The sequence below is a fragment of the Camelus ferus genome, chromosome 6 (assembly GCF_009834535.1).
Source record: "Camelus ferus isolate YT-003-E chromosome 6, BCGSAC_Cfer_1.0, whole genome shotgun sequence".
Classification (NCBI taxonomy): Eukaryota; Metazoa; Chordata; class Mammalia; order Artiodactyla; family Camelidae; genus Camelus; species Camelus ferus.
Genome location: NC_045701.1, coordinates 48,122,304 through 48,146,811, shown reverse-complemented (window position 1 = coordinate 48,146,811; position 24,508 = coordinate 48,122,304). Strand labels below are relative to the sequence as shown.

Here is a 24,508-nt window from a genome sequence, read left to right as displayed (position 1 = left end):
TTTTCTCAACTCCCAAGTTTAGATAATCATAAACAAAACCTAAGCAAGTACCTTCTACAAATATTCTTTCTTAAGATGACTCAGATTTTTAAAAATGGGGGAAGGATGGTTAGTGGGGAGAGGGTTTAAAAAGTAAAACGACAAAGGACAAGAAGTATTTAAATTATTTTTTTAACTGCACACAGGCACTGAAATGGCTGAGTGGGACTGTGTTGAACAACTCTTTGGGCACGCACAGATATGACAGTCACTGACATTCTACTCTAAACTACTGCACAGACATGAACTATTCCAAAGAGTTCTCTCACTTATTAAAGACTTCCAAAGGAAAAAAAAATACCTGTATGTCCCATGTCATCTGTCAGGAAGTTTCTTTTTCAATATGGGTGTTCACTCCTTCTGTCACTAGGAAAGGGTATGCTAAAGTGTCTGAGTCCATTCCCAGAGTATAAGTCTCAGCAGGAAACAGAAGGGACACTCAGCTAAGATTTCAAGATATTTTAATAAAGACACTGTCTACAGACATGTGAAAAGAGTTAAAGAGATTCAGTAGGGAGGTTGAGCGCCATGGGACTGTTACCACGTCTAGGCCTGAAGGGACAAGCTGGAGCTGGAACGATGCAGGGCTTGAGGGAATGGAAGCCTGTACTTGTAGAGCTGCAGGTTCAAGGCAGGGATGGAGAGAAGGAAGGAAGGCTGTCAGTCTCTCCTCCCTTCCTCTTCACACCCTTCAACCCCTTGCTAGGGCCTCCCATTGACTGAACCAACTGGAGCAAAAGGACAAGAAAGCCTACGAAATGGATCCATCTCCAAATGGGACAAAGAGTAGGGTGGAAAACAAATCTGAGGAAGAGGGAGTGGGAGAAACAGAGCACTCGTATACCTTACCTATTGATGGCTAATAGTAGCAAGTATAAAACAACCCATGTCTTGTTCTTCTATGAGACTCTTAAAACGTGTCCCTGAGGAATGTCATCTCCAAGGTTCAATGATGCACACATCTCAACGTTGAGTTGCCACCTCTCACCGGAGCAGAAATGTCTCTAACAGCATTCTGACATCTTTATATTACACTAACCAACTACCTGACTGCCACAGCTATTCTGAGTCAAAGGGACAAGTTACAACCAACTTTTCTCTGAACTTCTCCATTGCCTTGAATATTAGATTTTAACTAGATATTCTGTTGCAAGCCATATTTTATGACAAAGTAGTTATATCAGTTTGAGGAAAAAACAATTAAATATTTTAGGATGATAACTAAATCCAATTCACATGTGACAACATATTAACCAGAGGTAAATGTGTATGAATGCCACATGAATTAAAACTTTCAGGTCTTAAAAATCACTTTGACCAAATATAAACATCTCATGTCATTTGAAACAAAAGAGCAAAGGAAAATAAGAAGAGCTATTTGATAGGAAAATGACTCAAATAAACATACTTTAAGACATAAACATTATATAAAATGAGAGGGTTTCTTTCCATATACAAAAAAATGGCACAAAAATGTAAATTTATTGCCACTTAAGGTACATTACTTATTTGAATATTTTACTCTTCATAGCATAGTCACTGAAATAGTACATTCTGTATGATACTTTTGTTGACACATTAACAACTCAAACTGTCATTAATTTTCCACATATGAAGTATCTGATGGACCTGGGTCCTATTATTTGCTTTCAGAAGGTTCCCTGTAAGAGCCCTGCTTGCAGAAAGTGCAGGATCATGGTTTAGAGCATGAATGCTGGAAATAGAAGCCCAGCTCTGCCAGCTGGTGTGTCCTTAGGCAAGTATACCCAACTCTCTGTACCTCAATTTTCTCATCTATAAAATGGTGTGTCAAAGGAAGTTGTGAAGATTAAATGAGTCAGTTTATGTAAAGTGCCTTCAGCAGTATCTAGAATAAATACATAACACATATTAGCTATTGTTATGATAGTTACCCTGTCCCTCTTGCCTAAGACTACTCCTTGGAAGCAAGTTAAGTGATTATGAGGGGACAGGATCTCTTTGTGCCATACTCTTATTTTTTTACCCTACAAACTAACCTTACTTTCAATACAAGAATTGGTTTCAAAGGAGAGCACAAAATGACTAAACAGGAACACTGTAACAGGAACTGTAGTTGGGCTGCAATAAACAGACATAAAAAAGTTTAAGCATCCAAGGAATTGTTCTTTCCTGTAACAATACAAAGCTCATATGGCAGCCCCACAAAAAGCATCAAGCACCCTGGCTCATTCTATCTTCTCGACCATCCTCAGTGAATGGTTTTTATCCTCAAAGTCACTTCATGAACCAGTATGACTGCTGCGCTCCGGCTATCACAGTCACATTCCAAACAGCAGAAAGAGCAAACGAGTCCTTCTCCCAACCAAACCTGCTAAGAATCTTCCCAGGAGTCTCATAGATCCCTTCCACTGAACTTAGTCAGTTGGTCACGTCTACCTGCCAATAAGGCTGGAAAATATACTTTTTAGCCAGGTGTGTTGCTACTCTGAAAAAAAAAAATGGAGTCCTATTTCCTTGCTTCCAGGATTCAGACAGTGAAATTTAGTTTCTCTAATTAGAAAGACATGCAGACAGAAAGGAATAGCTTTCAAAAATATATTGGTGATGACTCTATAGATAATTACGAGTTGATGACAGTAATGCTACATAACATTCAATTTGCTTCTTTGGTAGTTAGACATGTAACAAAGATGAAAAGGGAGAGTAAAATACAAAGTTTAAAATAGGAACATTTTTCTCTTAATTTCATTTTTATGTTAGGTGAAGGAGATTTTATCGCCTGAAAAAGTCAAAATTGTCTTTTTCATAGTGCATGAACAAAATGAATCTAAAAAACAAGATTTACTCTTTAAAAAAATCATAGAATTATAGTTGAAAAGGAGTCCAAGGTTACTTGGTTCACATACCATTCTGATATTTTATCCTCATGATATTACCTTCTCCCAGTGATGACCTGGCCTGTATTTGAACCTATGTGAGAACTTAATGTTTCTTGAGGCAGTGTACTCCATTCTTAGAAAAGTCTGACTTTGAAATTTCTTTCTTATGTTTAGGCAGTATCTCTCTATAGCTTCCATTCGCTAGTTCTAGTTTCAACCCATGGGGCCATGCATAGCCTTGGGGCTTTACAAACACTTTTCTACAAAGTAGCCAGTAAATATTTAAACAGGGCTATCACATGCCCCTGAATCATCTTATCATCTTTTCAGGAAACTTCAATAATATGTTTTTATTCTTTATCTTTTTGTTTCAAAATTGGAATAACTCTGTTTTGCTCAATAGAAAAGTAATGTATTCCTAGTGTGCAAAATTTTTAAAAAATAGATGTATATAAAATAAAAAGTAAAAAGCCTCCCTCCTAAGCCCACCTCCTTGAAATAAACATGATTAACAGTTTAATGAATACAGTAGACACAACTGGGATGGCTGTGCAGTTCACAGCTATGACCCCAGTGGCCATATGCATGCTGGAAGCAGTCCATTCCTATGACAACAGGTTGGCCAATCAAAGAATCTCACTCTCATGGTAACACTACTTGGTCAAAAATGTGGGCATATGACACAAGACTAATCTGAATCCTGCCCTGTGGTTTTCACACTGGAAAGCTAAAAGAGAGGAATCTCTTTTTTCCACTTTGGTTTTAGAGTTGTACAATGTGTATCTGTAAAAGCAGTTGGCAGCCATCTTTCTTTCATTGCATAAATCCTGTCTGCACTAAGAGAGAAAGAAGCCAAAACAAGACAAAGAGAGAAAGAAGTGAAAGAGTGGGGGGAAAAAAAGACTGGCAGTGTTCAGGCTCCATACTCTAGTCCCTGAACTCCCTAAAATGTCTCTGGTTTTGGAAACAATGTCTTTTAGTGTGAGCTACCTCAGTTCTTTCAACAAATCTCCTTTTCTACAAAAACTAACCTGAGTAGGATTAGTCACTAAAGGAGTTCTTGGCTAACTCAACGAATATCCTTTCAGACTTTTAAAATGTACCAAAAATATATTCAAATAAGTGGGACTGTAGGTTAATTACCACTCTTTAACTTGTTTAACTTCTTAACTTTATAATAATCATGGGTTTCTTTCTATGATGAAACCTCTACATCTCTAATCAGTTTTAATGGCTATATAAGCATTAATTTGCATAATTTACCATCTTTTATTTAATCAATCATATTGAAAAAACTTAGATCATTTTTTCATAAGTGTAAACAATACTGTACTTATCCTTATATTTTATTTCATATTTGCACAATTATTTACTTAGAATAAATTACTAAAAGTTGGATTGCTGAACCAAAATAACGCAAACTGAAAACTTTGATAGTGATTATCAAGTTCTCCTCTAGAAAAGTTGTAGACATTTCTATTGTGCGGACAAGGGTCTACCACTTCACACCCTCAGCAGCACCGGTCATTATTACAGTTTAATCTTTATCAAAATGGTAGTCAAATGTGCTGCCTCTCTCCTGTTTTTTTTTTCTTTTCACTTATTTAATTGTTAGGGAAATTGAGCATTTTTCCCTTTGATTGCCCTTTATATTTATACTTCTTTCTTTTCTCTTTTTTTTTTGCTCCTCCTTTTCTCCCTCCCCCTCCTTCTTTGAGACTGGCATCCTGTATCAAACAAAATACTCCAGGACTGATATATCAGGCCCAGAACAGGGCAGAGATATCAATATTATCTCCCAAATATTATATGCATTTTTTCTTCCAGTTTTATTGAGATATAATTGACATACAGCACTGTATACGTTTCAGGTGAACAGCACAATGATTTGACTTATATCATGAAATAAGTTTAGTGAACATCCATCATCTCATACAGATACAAAGGAAAAGAAAAAGAAAAAAATTTTTTCTTTATGATGGGAACTCTCAGGATTTACTCTCTTCATAACTTCCATAACATATGGCACTATTTATTGTATTAATCTTTCTGTACATTACATCGCTGTGACTCATGTATTCTGTAACTGGAAGTCTGTACCACTTAATTTCCCTCACCTACTTCACTCATCCCCCCAACTCCTCTCCCTTCTGGCAACCACAGTTTGTTCTCTGGATCTGTGACTCTGTTTCTATTTTGTTATGTTTGTTCATTTGTTTTATTTTTTTTAGATTCCATATATAAGTGAAATCATATGGTATTTGTCTTTCTCTATCTGATTTAACTCATGTAGCATAATACCTTCTATATACATCCATGTTTTCACAAATGGTGAGAAACTGAAGATGACATGTATTATTTAAATATATATTGTGTTCATAGATTGGAAGAATTAATATTATTAAAATGACCATAATCCCCAAAGTAATCTACAGATTCAATGAAATCCCTATCAAAATACCAGTAACATTTTTCACAGTACTAGAACAAATAATCCTAAAACTTGTAATGAACACACAAAATACCCTGAATAGACAAAACAATCATAAGAAAGAAGAACAAGCCGGAGGTATCACACTCTGTGATTTCAAACTATACTACAAAGCTACAGTAATCAAAACAGTATGGTACTGGCACAAACACTGACACATAGATTAATGGAATAGAATAGAGGGCACGGAAATGAAGTCACACTTATATTTGACAATTAATCTATGACAAAGGAGGCAAGAACAGGGAAAAAACAGACTTTTCAATAAATGGTGCTGGGAAAACTGGACAACCACATGCAAAAGAATGAAACTGGACCACTATTTTACACAATACACAACAATTAACTCAAAATAGTTTAAAGACCTGAAACTCTAAGCTCCTAGACATCAGTCCTGGGGATGATGTTTTTGACACCAAAAGCAAAGGCAACAAAAGCAAAAGTAAACAAGTGAGATACATCAAACTAAAAAGCTTCTGCATAGCAAAGGAAATCATCAACAAAATAAAAAGGCAATATATAGCAAAAGAAAAACATCCAATTAAAAAATGAGCAGATGATTTGAATAGACATTTTTGCAAAGAAAGACATACAAATGGCCAACAGGCCATTAAAAGATGCTCAATATCCCTAATAATTATGGAAATGCAAATCAAAACCACAATGAGATACCTCCTCACACCTGTTAGAATGTTAGAATCCAAAGACAAGAAATAACAAGTGTTGGTGAAGATGTGGAGAAAAGGAAACCCTGGGTACTGTTGGTGGGAATGTAAATTTGTGCAGCCACTATAACAAGCAGTATGGAGACTCCTCAAAAAATTGAAGAACTACCATATGATCCAGCAAGTCCAATGCTGGGTATTTAACCAAAGAAAACAAAAAGACTAACTCAAAAAGATATTTGTACCTCCATGTTCACTGCAGCATTATGTACAATAACCAAGACATGAAAACAACCTTTGATGGATGAATGAATAAAGAAATAGTGGCATATATACACAACATATCATTCAGCATTGAAAAGAATGAAATCTTGCCATTTGTGACAACGTGGAGCTGGAGGGCATTATGCTGAATTAGATAAGTCAGATAGAGGAAGACAAATATGTTATGCTCTCACTTGTGTGTGGAATCTAAAAGAAAAAACAAAAGCAAAAAAAACAAGCTCACTGGTAGAGAACAGATCGGTGATTGCCAGAGGCAGGGGTTGGGGGATGGGTAAATGGGTAAAGGGAGTCAAAAGGTACAAACTTCTGGTTATAAAACAAGTCATGGTGATGTAATGTACAGCATGGTAACTACAGGTAACAGTACTGTAGTGTGTATCTGAAATTTGCTGAGAGTAAATCTTAAAAGATTTACTCAAGATTTTCACAAGAAAAGAATCTATAGCTAGGTTAAGGTTATAGATGTTAACTAGATCTATTATGGTGATCATTTTGCAATATATACAAATATCCAATCATTATGCTGTACACCTGAAACTAATATAATGTTAAGTGTCAATTATATCTCAATAAAATCAATTTATAAATGCACAATTAAATAAATCACATTAAAAACAAAAAACATACACACAAAAATTAAATCTTCTTAAAAATGCTCAGCAGTGCTCCCTCTTGCTCATCTCTGAGTTTGCCCAGACATTCGCTGTCACAGGAACAGAACAAGTCACACGTGGAGTCAAAAGGATGCAAGGACAAAAAGCACAGCAAGCAAGAAAAGCAGGGTCAGGCATTCTCCTTAAGCAGGAGTCCTCAAAGCAATCCACCAGCCCAGGGGCCTGTGTTCCCCAATAACAGCTCAGGTGGAAGATAATGAGACCCACAAGGGCATGTGCAAAAGTTATCCTGGATTAGAAGTCTGATGGCCCAGACAGGAACTAACTTTCATGAGCATAGCTTCCAGATCTCCCCAAAAGACATTCTGACTTCTTTAGGAAAGCCCCAAGTTTTAGCTTCACAACAGGAATTTCTAGGTCTTCACAATCTTCCTAGTCTAGTCTAGTCAGGGTCATTTTTTACCATAAACAACATTGCTAGTTAGATGGTTGACATTCTACTTTATCAGGCTTCCAAGGAAACATAATTAGAGTTAACTCAAGGTCAAATTTGCCCACAAGGAAAGAGAAAGGGTTTTGCTAACCTTTTACATTCTTTCTACATAGCCTTTCCCAAGTTCCTATTTAAATACCTATGAAGTGACCAAAAAAAGACAAAAATGCACTAATACCAAAAACTAAGACTGATAAGGCACTTCAATACTAGAGCCTGAGAGACATCATACTTACTATGAGACAGATGGAATGAAATTAGAACATTCTCTAACACTATGTACAAAAATAAACTCAAAATGGATTAAAGACCTAAATGTAAGACTGGATACTTTACAACTCCTAAAGGAAAACGGGCAGAACACTCTGACCTAAATCACAGTAATTTTTTTTCAAGTTCCTAGAGTAATAGAAATAAAAGCAGAAATAAACAAGTGGGACCTAATTAAACTTAAAAGCTTTTGCACAGCTAAGGATACTGTCAACAAAACAAAAAGACAACCTACAGAATAGGAGAAAATATTTCCAAATGATGTGACCAACAAGGGACTAATTTCCAAAATATATAAACAGCTCATACAGTGTAATATATATATATATATGTAACAACCCAACCAAAAAATGGGCAGAAGACCTGAACAAATACCTCTCCAAAGAAGACACCCAGATAGCCAACAGGTACATGAAAAGATGCTCAACATTGCTAATTATTAGAGAAATCAAATCAAAACCACAATTAGGTATCACCTCACATCAGTCAGAACGGCCAACATTAAAAAGTCTACAAATAATAAATGCTGGAGAGGGTGTAGAGAAAAAGGAATCCTCCTAGACTGTTGGGGGGAATATAAATTGGTGCAGCCACTATGGAAGACAGTATGGAGGTTCCTTAAAAAACTAAAAATAGACTTACCATATGATCCAGCAATCTCACTCCTGGGCATATATCTGGAGAAAACTATAATTTGAAAAGACACATGCACCCCACTGTTCACAGCAGCACTATTTACAATAGCCAAGACATGAAAACAACCTAAATGTCTATCAACAGATGACTGGATAAAGAAGATATGGTGTGTGTATATATATAGTATATGCATTGTATGTGTGTGTATATATATATGTGTGTATACACACACACACACACACACACACACACACACACACACACACACAATGGAATACTAGTCAGCCATAAAAAAGAGCAAAATAATGTCATTTGCAGCAACATGGATGGAACTAGAGATCGTTATTCTAAATGAAGTAAGCCAGAAAAAGAAAGAAAAATACGATATGCTATCACTTATGTGTGGAATCTGAAAAAAAGACACAAATGAATTTATTTACAAAACAGAAACAGACACACAAACATAGAGAACAAACTTACGGTTACCAGTAGGGAAAGGGGGTGGGAAGGGATAGTTCGAGGTTTGCAGGTACTAACTACTATATATAAAATAGATAAATAACAAGTTTCTACTGTACAGCACAGGGAACTATATTCAGTATCTTGTAGTAACCTATAGTGAAAAAGAATATGAAAACAAATATATTATGTATATATCTGACTGAAACATGCTGTACACCGGAAAAATTAATTAATTAACTAATTAATTAATTTTTAAAAGGGAACAGTATTAACTAATGCCCAGGGGCATTATAAAATTCACTGTTTTCCAGGAACTGAAAGTGTTACCAGGTGTTATATTTGAAGTGCAGAGTGACTGGAGAGGAGCCTCAGAAGCAGACAAAAACTAGCTCACAGGATACTTTTCAAGCTACATGAAGGATCTTGGACTTTATCCTGTAGATTCTGCTCAAGTATTGAAGGATTTCAAATTCGAGTTTCAGATCAATCAAGCTGGAGGCAACATGAAGGCAAATTTTGAGATGGGCTAGGCTGTAAAATGGGAAACACGATAGAGACAAACAACTGCAATAGTTTCTGTGAAAAACACTTAAGACTATATAACTCAAACAGTGGCAGGAGAATGGCAGAAATGGACAGGAAATTAGTGGCTCTTTGGAACTGGGAGACAGAATAAGGAAATGAAAGGGAGAGGGACAGAATATCTAGAATGTTTCCGAGGCTCTGATTTAGCAGTGGAAAAAATAATCTTTCACTGAGATAAAAAGCAGAGGAAGAGAGAGTTTAAGACTGGGGTTTACTGAGGGGAGTGAAGGGTGTGAGCAGGGAGGAGGATGCAGAAGGGTAAGGGAGGCAGATCCATGTAGTTCTATTATGAATATACCTGTGGGAAATTTGGGTGGTATCTAGCCACAGAAAAAGAGCTTCCCCTCAACCCTATGAACCTAGTCAGTGTGGAGGACACAGAACTCTGAGGCTGCCTGTCCTTAACCCAGGAATCCAGATCCAAATCCATAGAAAAAAGGGCAGATAAAATTGCCCGTACCCTTAAAACAGCAGGCAAGGATAAAAGGCTCCCGGCGCAGCCACCTATTTAACCACAAGATGGCGCCAAAGCTAAGTAAGTTACAGGAGAGCCAAGTACAACCTCCTTCAGTGAAAAAAGCCAGCTGTCACGGTGTGGTAAGTTTTGTTACCAAGGAAGAGCTATTCACTGGCGAATGTGGCTGAAAACAGACATTTCGAACATTCTAAAACAAATTATACAGGCTCCAGTATGGTCTAGGGGCTGGTATGTGGTGAGCAGACAACTAAATGGACTCTAGACTCAAGCAGGTATCTCTACATTTGGGGCTATGGGATGGTGGGTGTGAGCCTTCAGTATGAACCATGCAGTATGAAAGCTGATCCAGAAGATAGGTACCCTGGCGTTACAGTCAGAAACAAGAGCATGAAAACGAATATATGTATGTGCATGTGTGACTGAAGCATTATGCTGTACACCAGCAATTGACACAACGCTGTAAACTGACTATACTTCAATCAAAAAAAAAAAAATATATATATATATATAGCCAGTCTAAATTGTTATATATTTAGGTGGAAATAACCCAAATGTCAATGGAGGAATGGATGAAAAAAATGTGATATATACATACAATGGAAAATTACTGAGCCATAAAAAGGAATTAAGTACTGAAACATGCTACAATGTGTATGAACCTCAAAAAAAAATGCTGAGTGAAGGAAGACAGATATATTATACGATTGCATGTATATGAACTATCCAGAATAGGTAATTTCATAGAGACAGAAAGTTGATTGGTGGTTGCCAAAAGTGTGGGGTGAGAAGAATAGGGAACAACCATTTGATTGGTATGGGATTTCCTTTTGGGAAGTGATGAAAATTTTTTGTCAGTGGTAGTTGCACAGCATTCTGAATGTACTAAATGCCATTGGATTGTATATTTTAAAATGGTCAATTTTAAGTTATATGAATATTGTCTTAATTTTTTAAAAAAAGAAAAGCTCTAATCATTTAGGAAGATGAAAATATTCACATTGTCCTACAGTTATATATAGCATTTTTTTAAAAAAAAACAGGAAATATAAAAGGAAAATATCAGCATGCATTGCGGACAGCAAGGGTAAGCAACGTTTTTTAAAAACTCTTTTTTAGTTACATGTATTTTTGTATTTATTAGGTTACAATGCAAAACATATTTCTTACTGTGGGATGCAACAAAAAATTGAAAGCCACTGAAAATAAACTACTCCCGTTATAACCTTTTAATAATCCTCCTGTGACAGCCATGATAATGAGTTTTTTTAATTTGACACCAAAAGCAAAAGCAATAAAAGCAAAAATAAACAAGTGCAACTACATTCAACTAAAAAGCTTTGGCACTGCAAAGGAAACCATCAACAAAAATGGGAGAAAATGCTTGTAAATCGTATACCTGACAGGGGGTTAACATCCAAAATATCCGAAGAACTCATACAACTCAACAGTAAAAAGAAAAAAAATCTGATTTAGATATGGCAGAGAAACTGAATAGACATTTTTTCCAAAGAAGACATACAAGTGGCCAATAGGTACAGGAAAAGCGGCTCAACATCACTAATCCTTAGGGAAATGCAAACCAAAACCACAGTGAGCCATCATCTCACACCTCTTAGAAGGGCTGTCATCAAAAAGACAAGAAACAACAAGTATTGACAAGGATGTGGAGAAAGGGCAACACTCGTGAGCTCTTGGTGGGAATGTAAATTGGTGCCACCACTATGGAAAGTAGTATGGAGATTCCCCCAAAAATTAAAAATAAAACTACCGTATGATCTTTATCTGAAAGAAATGAAATCACTGTCTGGGAGAGATATCTGCATTCCCATGTTCACTGCAGCACCATTTATAATAGCTAAGACAGTAAACAAGCTAAGTGTCCATTGATGGATAAATGAATAAAGAAAATGTGGGAGATATATATATATATATATATATATATACACACACACACATACACGTACAATGGAATATTATTCAGCTGTAAGAGAAGGAAATCTTGCCATTTGCAACAGCATAGATGGAGCTTGAGGACATTATGCTAAGTGAAATAAGGCAGACAGAGAAAAAAAAATACTGTGTGACCTCAAAATTCATAGTGCAATCTTAAAACAAAACAAAACAAACTCTGCACTCATAGATACAGAGAACAGACTGCTGGTTATCAGAGGTGTGTGTTGGGGGTGGGCAAATAGGAGAAGGTGGTCAAAAAGGTGTAAACTTTCAGTTATATAATAAATAAGTCCTGAGGGTGAAATGTACAGCATGGTGACCACAGTTAATAATACTGTATCGTACACTTGAAAGTTGCTGAGAGGGTGGGTCTTAAAAGTTCTCAACAAAAGAAAAACAAAATCGTATCTATGTGCAGTAATGAGTTTTAACTAGACATATTATGGTGATCACTTCACAATGCATATATACCAAATCATTATGTTGCATATTTGAAATTAAAGTCTGTCAATTATATCTCAACTAAAAAAAATCTTAAACCCTTGAGCCAAAGCATGTTCTTTTCAACTCCACCGTGATGGGTTTCAGGGCCTGCCCATTTCTGCCCACTGCAGGACTCCTCAGATGGGCTACCCCAAAACTCCCTACTGATTTAGCTAACACTGCAATCTATATTGCAATCTTTGGCTCCCTCTGCCCAATTCTGCTTCCTTCTCCCTTTATGTTTCATAAACATCAGATCTGCATCAAAGCCTGAAGATCTACTAAGCCCAATTCTTTTTCCTCTCCCTTAAGCTTTCACAGGCCTTATGTCCCAATAAATCTCTTGTACTCCTAACGCTATTTTACCAGCAGCTTTCTGCAGGATCTAAGCTGATACATTTTCATAGCGCTTATAACAATTTGTAATGGTGTATTTACATTTGCGTGTTTGTATATTGTCTCTATCACACAACAATCTCCTTAGCAGTCTTTTCTACTGAAGGGTCCTCCTCTCAAACGCCTGGGTAACCTCTCTGTTGACTCCATCCTCATCCTTCCTCTAAGCCCAGAAAGGACAGTAGTAGCCGCACAGTTGTGCCTGACACTGGAGGCACAGCTGAGAGAGTGAGAGGAGACCAAAATCCTATTTCAGGGCTGTATCTTCTGAGTGTAGGACTTCTTACCTTAGCATTATTGACATTTTAGATTTGATAATTCTTTGTGGTGCAAGAGCTGTCCTGTGCATTTTAGGATGTTTAGTAACATTCCTGTCCTCTACTCAATAAATGCCAGGGGCACCCCTGTCAGTTGTGACATTTATGTTTCCAGACACTGCCAAATGTTCCCTAGGGTGCAAAATCACCCACAGTTGAGAACCACTGGCCTTGATGAGACAGCATCTTTCTAAAAAATTCTCCCCCAAATCCTATATGGTCAATTAGTATCCCTGCTGGAACTTACCATGGTCCTGGGAATATTCTTCCAGGCCAAGCAGACCCAGATCCCTTTGCAGCAACTCCCACACATGAGGATTCCAGTCCTCTCCTCCTACGTCTGTCCTTTGGACCCTAAGCAGGTCTGTATGTGTTCCCAACAGTTAGAGGTTTAGGACAGATTATCCCAGGCGTCTGGCTGTGACTATAAGCTCTCCCTTCCTGGCAGACAGAAACTTAGAGGGTCCATCCAGGGCAGCATGTTGATGTCTCAAGGGACAGATGAACATTGTCCTTTGGCCTGTATGCCTTCTCATCACACTTTTAATACACACTTTTATCCATCTTTCCTTGGAAAATTATTAGTCATCCTTATGTAAAAATCCTGTTGCTCTTTAACCTGGAGCATGCTAGATCCTAGTTACTTCCCACAGGAGAAGTAGCTAACTAAAAAAAAAAAAAATTAAAGTCTGTATTTCTGAGTGTCTGCCCTTAATATTTCAAGGTTCCTATTTTGGCTGAATGTGTGAGCTATGGATACCTCATCATCAGGAACAGAAACTTTCCATAACTTCTATATCAGATGCTTTGGAGTATGACTGTCTCTTCAAAGTCCCTCTGTTCCACAAAGTATATTTCATAGATGTCACTAAACATATAAGTCTGGCTTTTCCCACAGATTTGGTGCAAATCCATGACCAGCCATTTTCTCATTATGCTGCTAGACAGAAACTTCACTTTATCTATGCAGATTTGTTTCCCTCCTACCACCCCCAACTGGTTTCTTTTCCTTACTTGAATTCATTTCATGTTTTAAATGTATATTTTAGATTCTGCGTTATTTCGTGAGCACAAAATTTAGTGGATACAGGATTTAGAAAAGTGGATTGCAAAAGTCACTTTAAAAAAATCCATTACAACCATTTCAGTTCAGTCTTACTGGACAAATGCGATACATGATTCTAGGATGCTGAGAATTGGGGGGAGGAAGGGAGGCAAAAATATACTCTCCAGTCCTAAATGCTGGCTTGGTGGGGAGAGGGACGGAGTTCATGAAGAGAAAATGCAGGATTACAGCTGGAAGGGATTTAGGGCTGAAAACACTAGTTAACTAACTCCCCGGGTTCCTCCTTCTCCGCCAAGACTGAAACAAGGTACCCTACACAGTGCTTCCAGCTGGCGACTACATCTTGTCGGGGTGCTGAGGCGAAGGATACACAGTACTCCGCGGTGGTGGTTAGAGCAGAGCGCAGTCTTAGGCAAGACTCAGTCTAAACGTGACTATCACGAACTGCACCACAACCCAGAATAGCCGAGATTAATGCTTTTAGGATTGGAGACCGTCAGGTTAAAAAAACTCACACTTTCTGGGGGAACAGCTCAAACTAAACAGCCCATTGCAAGTATAACTTTGCATTCAGTCCGTCATCTCCTCAAGTACAAAGCACTCTTTTTTGGCCTCAAATATCTCGCGGCCTGAGAAAACTAAACGCTCTGTCAAACGTATTCAGCAAGCTGTTCGCTCCCACGTGGAAGGAACCGATGACCAAAAGCTGTAGGCGTTCACACCCGTAGGGCAGGAAGGCAGCCGGGAAGGGACAAACTTAAGAAGCTGCCGGAGCGCCGGTGAGTCCAGGAGACGTCTGACGTAGGCCTTCCTGCCGCAGAGCATTTCGGGAGGAGCGACGGAAAGCGAAGCGGGTCCTCTCTCTGAATTCGAAACGAAGTCTGAGGACAACCAGAGGTGCGTGCCGAGTACCCGTGGCAGCTTGGGGTTGCCCAGTTTTTGTGGAAACAACATTGCCCACGCGGAGCAGGGCCTACTCTTAGTTTTCTTATGTCCGGGTGAGACGCACGGTGACGCAATTCTTCAACGCGCCAATCCTGGGCAGGCCGGAGGGCGGGCTCTTCAAATTTGAACTCCCGAGCTGTTTCGGTGTTAGGGAACCTCACGGAGGAGAGGAGCGTCACCTGCGGCTCGGCCGCTGCGGGCCGGGGCCGACGTGGGCCAGAGGCACGAGCCCTGGGGCTCCTAGCCCCCACTCCGCGGGAAGGGGATCCCGGACTACCGCGATCTCACGCTCCAGGCCCTTTACCCGAGGTATGGCCCCCCTGCGCCTCTTCCCTCTCCTCCTGCCTCCGATCCCTTTTGGCGCTGCGAGTTCCAGCACTTAAGTATTCTGGGCCCTTGCAGACTGGTGTACATTTCTGGCTTTCGGAGTGGAATCTGAGGGTTTTCAGAATCTTAAGTACACACTTCATCCTACTACTTGCTTGAATTGAGAAGGAAGAGGTTAGGCAGCATGAAACAGGAGTTGTTGGTTCTTGGACCCTTTCACTGTGCCTATAATTACCTGCTTTAAATGAAAACAATCCTGTGTCTACAGTAGTCGCCCCTTATCCGGTCACTTTTCCCACCCCACAGTTTTAGTTACCACAGTCACCTGCGGTATAAGTATATTAGGTGGAAAATTCCAGAAATAAATAATTCGTAAGTTTTAAATTGCACACCTTTTAAAGTAGTATGATGAAATATTGGTCCGTACCAGCTAGGGTTGTTAATTATCCCTTTGTCCAGCATATCCCACCCAGTAGTCACTTAGCAGCCCTCTCAATTATCAGATGGCCTATTGAGGTATGATAGTGCTTATGTTCAAGTAACTCTAATTTTACTTAATAATTGCCCCAAAGCACAAGAGTAGTGATACTGGCAATTTGGATATGCCAAAGAGAAGCTGCGAAGCCCTTCTTTTAAGTGAAAAGTGAAAGCTCTCCATTTAATAAGGAAAGGAAAAAAAGTCATATACTAAAGATTGCTAAGGTCTATGGTAAGAACGAATCTTCTGTTTGTGAAACTGAAAAGGAAAAAAAATTATGGTGGTATTGTTATTGCATCCCAAACTGCAAACGTTACAGCCACAATGCATGGGAAATGCTTAGTTAAGTTAGAAAAGCATTAAATTTGTACAATAAGATATTTTGAGTGAGAGAGAGATGACATTCATATAACGTTTATTACAGAATATTGTTATAATTGTTCTATTTTATTATTAGTTAGTCTCTCATTGTGCCTAATTTATATATTAAACTTTATCATAGATATGTACATAAAGGGAAAAACATAGTGTATGTATAAGATTTGGTACTGGCCACAGTTTCAGGCATCCAGTGGGGGTCTTGGAATAAATCCCCCCCCCCCACAAGGGGGGAGCTGTTGTACTACATATTGGGCCTGTTCTTAGTTCTACTAGTTTATTTGCAGTTTATACTTCCTGGTGAACATTTCATTGGGTTCTAAGGAATTGAGATTGTGTAAACCTGCACCTACTTTGCCATCTTTCTGTGCAGTTGTCCCAGTTTATTCACTTTTGTTTTTGAGAATTTAAAGTGAATGGCTAATGAGTATTATAATCCTCCTAGCACAGGGTTCCTGTCACTAGCACATTGCCAAACACATAAATATATTATACATATTTACTGAATTAACATGTGGGAGAAAATTTTAAAAATGCAAAAAACATTCTGTGGAAGAATTCAGTGTTTTTTGTGTCACAGGACGAGATTCCAAAGATACCCTTCTTTGCCCTTATTACTGAGGAATAGTTCCTTTTTTTTTCTCTTATAAACTGTTGGATAAAATGGTAGTTTGTATATGAATTTTTAACTTGCATGTTTATTTCTCACAGAAGTTTCTTTGGATAAAGATACTTAATGTCTTTGGTCTGATTGCATTTGTATTTTCTGTAACAGGCTTTTATGTTTACATTACGTGAAAGACTGAACTAGTTATAAATTCAGTGATAAGAGATACTATAAATCTAGACTAGTAAGTTTCAAGCTCCTTGGGTTGAAATATTTCATTAATTTACCAGGTATTGCAGAATGCAGTGATATGGTTCATAACCTAGAATCTTAATTTCTAGGTGTGGGAAATAAAATTTATATGTAAGAAACAAGCTAAAACAAGTCTTAGACCAGGTATGGTCAAACGCATGATTTCCTCTAAATATTGTAAATAGCTTTAAATGTTTAAAGAATTATAATGAATATAATTTACTTTTGAGTTAAGGTTTTTTTAAACTAAAACCTCATAATTAAAATGTTCTGCATCATAACAAAATTAGGATTGGAGATTATTTAACTTAAAAATTGAATGGATTATGTATATATGTTCATGTATAACTGAAAAATTGTGCTCTACACTGGAATTTGATACAACATTGTAAAATGATTATAAATCAATAAAAAAGTTAAAAAAATCATTAAAAAAACTGAATGGATTTTTACCCTTCATTAAGATAGATCATTGTAGCTACTGCCATAAAATTTAAGTGCCTAAAGGGAAAAACCATATTTGTGAAATTTAATTTTTTATAACTTAATGTAGTGCCATAGACAGATGTCATTTTTTTTTGATGAAAATATTAGATTGGAACCTCCAGGAGTTGAGGTTCAAATAAATTTCAAAAACATATTCAAAATTCAGTTCTTAGAGTTATTAAGTAGAAGATTTGGTGGAAGCTGCTTATTTGTAGAGAATTAAATTTAAAAACTAAACTGTTCAGTGACAAATAATAAAATGAAACTTTAACAAAAATAGAAAATCTTAGTCTGATTTGTGAGCTATAGATTATCCAATGTTATTATGAACCAATTAAACCTTCTAATTAGTATAATGTTGTTATGGAAAGCAAGTAAATTTAACTTTTTCTGCACCAAAGCGTGATAAAGGTCAATTTCCCATTGAACTACAGGTTCCTCTGGCCCTCTGCTGAAGGTCTATCCTGAAAATTGTGTGTAAGTGAAATTTCTATTAGAAGAAATTTGTTGCTGCTGTTTATCAAGATGATTGTAACACCTTTGAAACATCCAGGAACTCACTTGTCTTCAGAGACATCTTCTCAAAGGAGACATATGCCCATGCATGCAATCTTTTTTGACAGCATTCCTTCCGGCACACTAACTCCTGTAAAAGATTTGGTGAAATATCAGCAGTCCTCTTTAAAATTGAATGACCATAAAAAGAGTCAGTTCCTAGAAAGGACAGTTGTTAATAATAAAAATATATTTCAATCTACCATGCTACCAGAGACTACCACCTCTAACAGTTCTCTTGATATCAGTGCTATAAAGCCCAACAAGGATGGATTAAGAAATAGTGCAAATTATGAATCACCGGGGAAAATATTTCAAAGAATGAAAGAAAAAGCACTACGTAACAAGCAAGAACAAGCATCAAGAAACAGTAGTTTGTTGGAACCACAGAAAAGTGAAAGTAATAAAAATTTCGTTTCTAACAAAGCTGAGAAAAGGGAATTACAGCATACGTACGTCTGTGGAGAAAAGGAAAACAAATCATTCCAGTCAGAAAACAGTTCACCAAAAGGTTAGTTTTACTATGGGTTGGTTAAAAAGCTGTGTTGTTTATTGTGTCTGACCCTGTTTTAGGCACTCAGAGTACAGCAGTGAACAAAAAAAACAAGAATCTCTGCCCTCGTGTTGCTAGCTCACATTCAGGTTGTGGGAGACAGATAATTAGATAAGTATTTTTAGGGTAGTATAAGAGAATGCTCTGGAAAGAAAAAGCAGAGTAAGCATGATGGGGAGAGCTGAAACAGGTAATTTTCATTGGGGTGGTCCGAGTGTGTTTCAGTGAAAAGGTGGCATTTGAGCTAATTGAAGAAGACTATAGAGATGGGTATCTTGGGAAATGGGGAAGGGTGTTCCTTCAGCTGGTGCAAATGCCCTGAAAAGAAGCATACGGATTAGCTGTGAGATCAGTGTGTATGTAGTGGAGGGGATAAAGAAAGGATCAGATAATGCAACATAAGAGATAATTATGCTTCTTATACAATTGGGCTTTTATTGTGAGCAAATTAAGGAGCCACTGGAGGGTTTTTAGCAGAGGAGTGACACGATCTGTCTTAACCTTTTTTGAATATTACTCTGGCTGTTAATTTGAAATAGTTACTGTAGTAATCCAGGTGAGACATGGTGTTTGGTCCAGGTGGTAGCAGTGAAGATAATAGAGTGGCTGAATTCTGGATATATTTTGAAGGAAGAACCAACAGCATTAGCCCAGAGATTGGGTGTGGAATGAAAGAGAGATATAAGGATAACTCTAGGGAGATTTGTTTGTTCAGTTTTGAGATTTTTGCTTGAGCAATTGGAAAAATGGAGCAATTTAACTGAGGTAGGGCAGGCTGAGGAGGAGTGGGGTTGAGGGCTCAATAATTATGTTTCTGCCATGTCAGTTTTGATGTGTCTTAAAAATTGAAGTGTAGATATGACTTAGGCTGTTGAAAAAAATCAGTTGGAATTTAGGGAAATGGTTCAGGGGAGAAAAATACATTGGGAATTATTATCACCTAAATGGCAGTTTAAAGCTATGAGATTAGATGGGATTATCAGGGAGTAAGCGTACACCGAAAATATTCAAGGATGAGTCCTGGAGCATCCTGGAATTTAGAAGTTAGTATAAAGGGTAGAAAGTAGTGAAGGCCACTGAGAAGATGAGGAAGAAAAAAAACCAGGAGTGAAACTTTGGAAGCCAAGAGACAAAATGCTTTTAAGGAAGGAGTCATTGGCTGTATCTTATGCTGCTAATCAGTCAAGTAAGATGAAGGCTGAGATTTGACCATTGGATTTAGCAACGTGGAAGTCATTGGTGACTGATGAGAGCAGTTTGGGTGGAGTGACAGGAACAAAAACATGATTCAGGAGGGTTCAAGAGAGAACATGAGGAGAGATTGACAGTGATGAATACAGACAGTTCTTTTTGAGGGGAGCAAAGAAATATGGGAAGTATAGTTTAATAAGATCTTATTGTTGTTCTTTATGATTGGTGAAGTAACATCATTTTGGTGTGCTGTTGGGAATGATCCAGTAGGGAAGGAAAAACTGAGATTGGGTAGTGTGATATTCTTGAGTAGTTTCAGATGGAATAGAATCTAAAAGTGGATGTTTGGCCTTAGCAAGGGACATAAACACACCATCAATCAAACAAGAAAGTAGACAGTGTTGTGTAACTTAAGAAATAATCTGAAATAGGAAGTAAAGTCATCAGTTGAGGGTGAATATATGAAGCAGGTTTTGAAGTTTGAGGAGGTGGAGGTTTGAATAGTGTAAGAGAGTGGACTAGTAAATGATCTAGGCCTAAATTTGATTTCCTGGACTGTGTTAAGGACCTACTTGAGATTTGTGGCATAGGTGCCCATGGGGAATAGGCAGGGGGTTGGATTTTATCAGGAATGTAATTTTGCCAAGTACAGGCATCCTCATTTTATTGTGCTTTCCTTTATTGCCCTTCACAGATACTGTGGTTTTATAAATTGATGGTTTGTGGCAATCCTGTGTTGTCAGATGATGGTAGCCTTTTTAGCAATAAAGTTGCTTTAAAAAATGCATTTTTAGCAATAATTCTTTAAATTAAGGTATATACATTGGTTTTTTTAAAGACATAATACTGTTGCACACTTAATAGATGACAGTTAAATGTAAATATAACTATTATATGCACTTGGAAACAAAAAAATTCATGTGACTCACTTTATTGTGATACTTGCTTTATTGCATTGAACTGAACCCATAATATCTCCGAGGTGTGCCTATAGGATGATGTGAGAGAAGGACAAAGGAGTTGGGGTGTGTGTGCAAGGTGGTGACCACAACTGGTCATGAAATTTAAGTTGCTGAGACAGGGAAAAGAAGACCTGAATGAGATGAGGAAGTGTGAAGAAGTGTAGGTCTTGCTGGGATAGTCCGTGCATTTGAGAGAACTAAAGTCTGAACAGATAGAAGGTGGTCAGAAAGTGGGACACTTGAAATTGAGATTTTAATGAGTTGCAGTAGTTGGTAAAGATACTTTACATGCATTATCTCATTTAATCCTTTCAGTAAACACTGTGGGTAGATGCTCATTTAATAGTCTGGAAAATGGAGCTTTTAAATATGTCATGTTTACTCTGTGTCTCACAGGTAATAATTGATGGGCTGAGAATTAAATACAGATATCTGTTAGAAAGCCCATGCTCTTAACTACTACACAATAGATTGTGGGAATATTGTCGTGTTTCAAAGACAGTGATACATTTTGACACAAAAAGCAGAGTTTTCTAAGGGAGTTTAGGATAGACATGGGGGAGTACACAAAACAATCTCATATAGCCTGGGAGAAAAGGGAGAAGCAAATGAAATAATGTATATTAAAGCACATTTTGTATGTAAAGTGGAATTCAGAGACAGGAAGAAATAACTGACTGCTTTGAGAATCTGATGACTCTTTCCCTAAAAAAACCCCATATACACAAACAGATTTTGTATATAATTTCAGAGGTCTTTTGAGGAATCTCTGCATGGATCCTTGGACTCTGAGATAAATGACTGATGTTTTGTAGTCTGTTATATTTGATCAAACTACCCACTTGTCTTTAGTACATTGCCTGCCATTTCTAGTAGAATGGGTTAAAGAAATAGAAACTCATCCTTTTATGGCATGTCATCATTGTAAAATCTTTATATTAAGGTTTCTAAGGCTAAAGCAGCACACTTATTAAAGTATAATCACTACCAATTTTTTTCAAGTGTAATATTTGAAACTAAACATATAAAATAATTCAGTTTTTCCTTCTCTGGTACAAATTTTAAGTCTATTACCTTCCCCTTTTTGTGTGAAAGAAACTCATTTCTATATTCAAGAAACAAAACTTTAACAATCTAGGACATAAAACAGAATAAAATGTAAGCAATACTATTAGTCCCTATTTGTCTAGTTGATAAGCCTGCCAGATCTATGCCTTTGAAGGCCTGCTAAAGAGATGTCAGCAAAGTATAAATTATGGTTTAGTCTGCTAACAATTCTCAACATTTTGATTTTTAAAGTATAAGTTACAACTTTTCAGCTTTTCTTTCACATTTCAGAAATTTCCATCACCCAGAAGCAGAAGCAGAAGCAGAAGCAGAATTTTCAAGACTAGATGGCACTTCATGTATAATCTAACACATATATCTGATTTGTGGCAGCACCAGAATTTTATTCCATGTTTCTAGACTTCTAAGTCCAGTAGTATACTTTTGTCTGGAGCTGGCAAGTGACAGGGAGAAGTTTTAAAAAATTCTTTCTCAGCAGAACATAGTTGATAGAGGATGAGTTTAAGCCATGGGAAGATAATAAAGGGAAAAAACTTACGTAGCTGTCATATGTTACATAAGTATACTATATTGGTCTGATCATTACTGAACCTAATTCTTTATTCCAAGATTTTTTTAAAGGCATTTCTTTCTTCTCAGTGACTAATACAACTCAACTTCCTCTTTCTTTAAAAAAAAAAAACAGACTCAACCTCAGTCCAAGAAGTTCCTCTAGAGTCATCAAATAATACTGTCCTGTCAGTCAAGCAAAAGATTCAATGTCAGCAGGAAAAGGAAGCACCTCTGCACAATTTAACTTATGGTAAAGTGCTTTTTGTTTTGTTTGTTTTTAGTTTGTTGCTTGAATGTATAGTTAAATGTTCTAGATAATTATTTTCCCTGCGGAGGCAATGAGCATTGGCTATAGATGAAACATTGTCATAAAAGCTAGCAGCACTCAGTGAAAGACTGGGCAGGAAGATGGAGGATTTCTAACCTGAAGACTTTAATATCAACAGTTTTATAAAACAAATGAACAAATATAGCAAAACAGAAACAAACCTATAGATACGCAGAACAAACTGGTGGTTGCTGGGGGAGGAGGAGGGGTGTTGGTGAAATAGGTGAGGGACAAACTTGGGTACAAACTTCCAGTTATAAAATAAATAAGTCAGGTAATGGAGATTTCGTGTCCAGCATAGGGAATAGTGTAATAACTGCATGGTGACAGATGGTAACTAGACTTAGTGTAGTGATCATTTCGTAATGTATAAAAATATTGAATCCAATGTTGTATACTTGAAACTATTATGATACTTAAGTTAATTATACTTCAATTTTTAAAAGGAACAAACATAAAAAAGTTTTAAATTGCTCTGTTGCTCTCCTTTAATTTCATATGATCCTTCTATAAATTTTGTTTGGTTTTATATTTTTGACAGAGCTTCCAGTTCTGAACCAAGAACATGAAAATATTTCAGCTGCAGGAGTCTCAAACAAGGCATTAACTAGAGCTCAGTTGGCTAAACAAATTCTTCACTCAAAGGAGAATACAGCTGCAAACACTAAGTCCAAAAAGGACACTTTTTTTTTAGAAGGCATTGATTCTACCTGTCAAAAACCCCAAAATACCACTGTTGAGACTCTCTGTGTTGCTAGTAATGGTGGTCAATTAATGGTTTCTGATGATAGCAAGATCACAACAGAAGGCACTTCAAAACAGGAAATCAAGGAAGGAAATGAGAAAACAATGCCCAGAGAGACTGATCTTCCAGGTTCCATGAATGATACATGTAAAATTGTGCTTGCATCTCCAAGATTTCATGTAGCAGTTCCTCGGAGATCAAAAAGAAATGCCTCGAAGCTTTCTCCGAGTATATGCCAAACTATTACAAATGGAGCTGAAAAAAATAAGGTAGGAAAACTGTTAAGGCAGATGTATATTTGTTTTTACCCTCATTTTTCAAGAGCTTAAGCTCTTTTGCTCTGTCATTATTAAGAGTAGCTTCATTGTTAGATTTTACTTTGTTCAGTGTACAGGCAGTGTAGTCTAGTGAAGAGAGCAGTATGTTGAAAGTAAGAAGACCCAGGTGTTAAGTCTTACCTCGCTCTATTGCTAGTTGTATAGTCTTAAGCAATTTACTTACTCCCTTTAGGGATGAACAGTGAGTTATTCTTGTTCTTGATGTTTTTCCCCCTGATTCTTGGGCTACTGTTAACAGCAGTTAAAAGAAAAAGGAATTGTAGCATCTGAAGATTTGAGAAGTTTTTCTGTTGTTATACAGAAGGATCAATAAAAGACTTAAGATATTTTCCTTTCTGTTAAAATGGATGAACAGTTTGCACTTCTTTTAAAGACCAGTTCATTTCCTCTTAGCACCTAGAGGATTTTGTCCCTCTAATTATCCACTCAGTTTTTCCCTCTCTTCTGGCTCATTCCTGTTAGTATATAAACATGCTAAAATATTATCTGCACTTTTTTTAAGTGATGAAAAAGTCTACATTCCTTTTACTTCCTATCCCACTCTAGCTACCACCCTATTTTTTGTTTCCCACTACAGTGTAAACACCTTGAAAGAGATACACGTATTCACAGTTACTATTTCTTCTTTTCTTATTCCACATTGAATATG

General features: G+C 37.2%; 1 protein-coding gene across 2 annotated transcripts in view; it reads left to right on the top strand.

Annotated features, from left to right (window-relative positions):
* Positions 1-14,892: 14,892 nt before the first annotated feature.
* MIS18BP1 (MIS18 binding protein 1) overlaps positions 14,893-24,508 on the top strand; it is a 40,807-nt gene continuing 31,191 nt past the window's right edge. Inside the window, exons 1-4 of one of the 2 annotated variants that reach the window (XM_032481964.1) lie at positions 14,893-14,991; positions 18,002-18,633; positions 22,582-22,698; positions 23,318-23,790. In XM_032481964.1, coding sequence (XP_032337855.1) covers positions 18,093-18,633; positions 22,582-22,698; positions 23,318-23,790 — 1,131 coding nt within the window. In that variant the 5' untranslated portion in view covers positions 14,893-14,991; positions 18,002-18,092. Of the gene's footprint in view, positions 15,349-18,001; positions 18,634-22,581; positions 22,699-23,317; positions 23,791-24,508 lie in introns of both variants that reach the window. The other variant, XM_014557981.2, reaches the window with a different exon arrangement.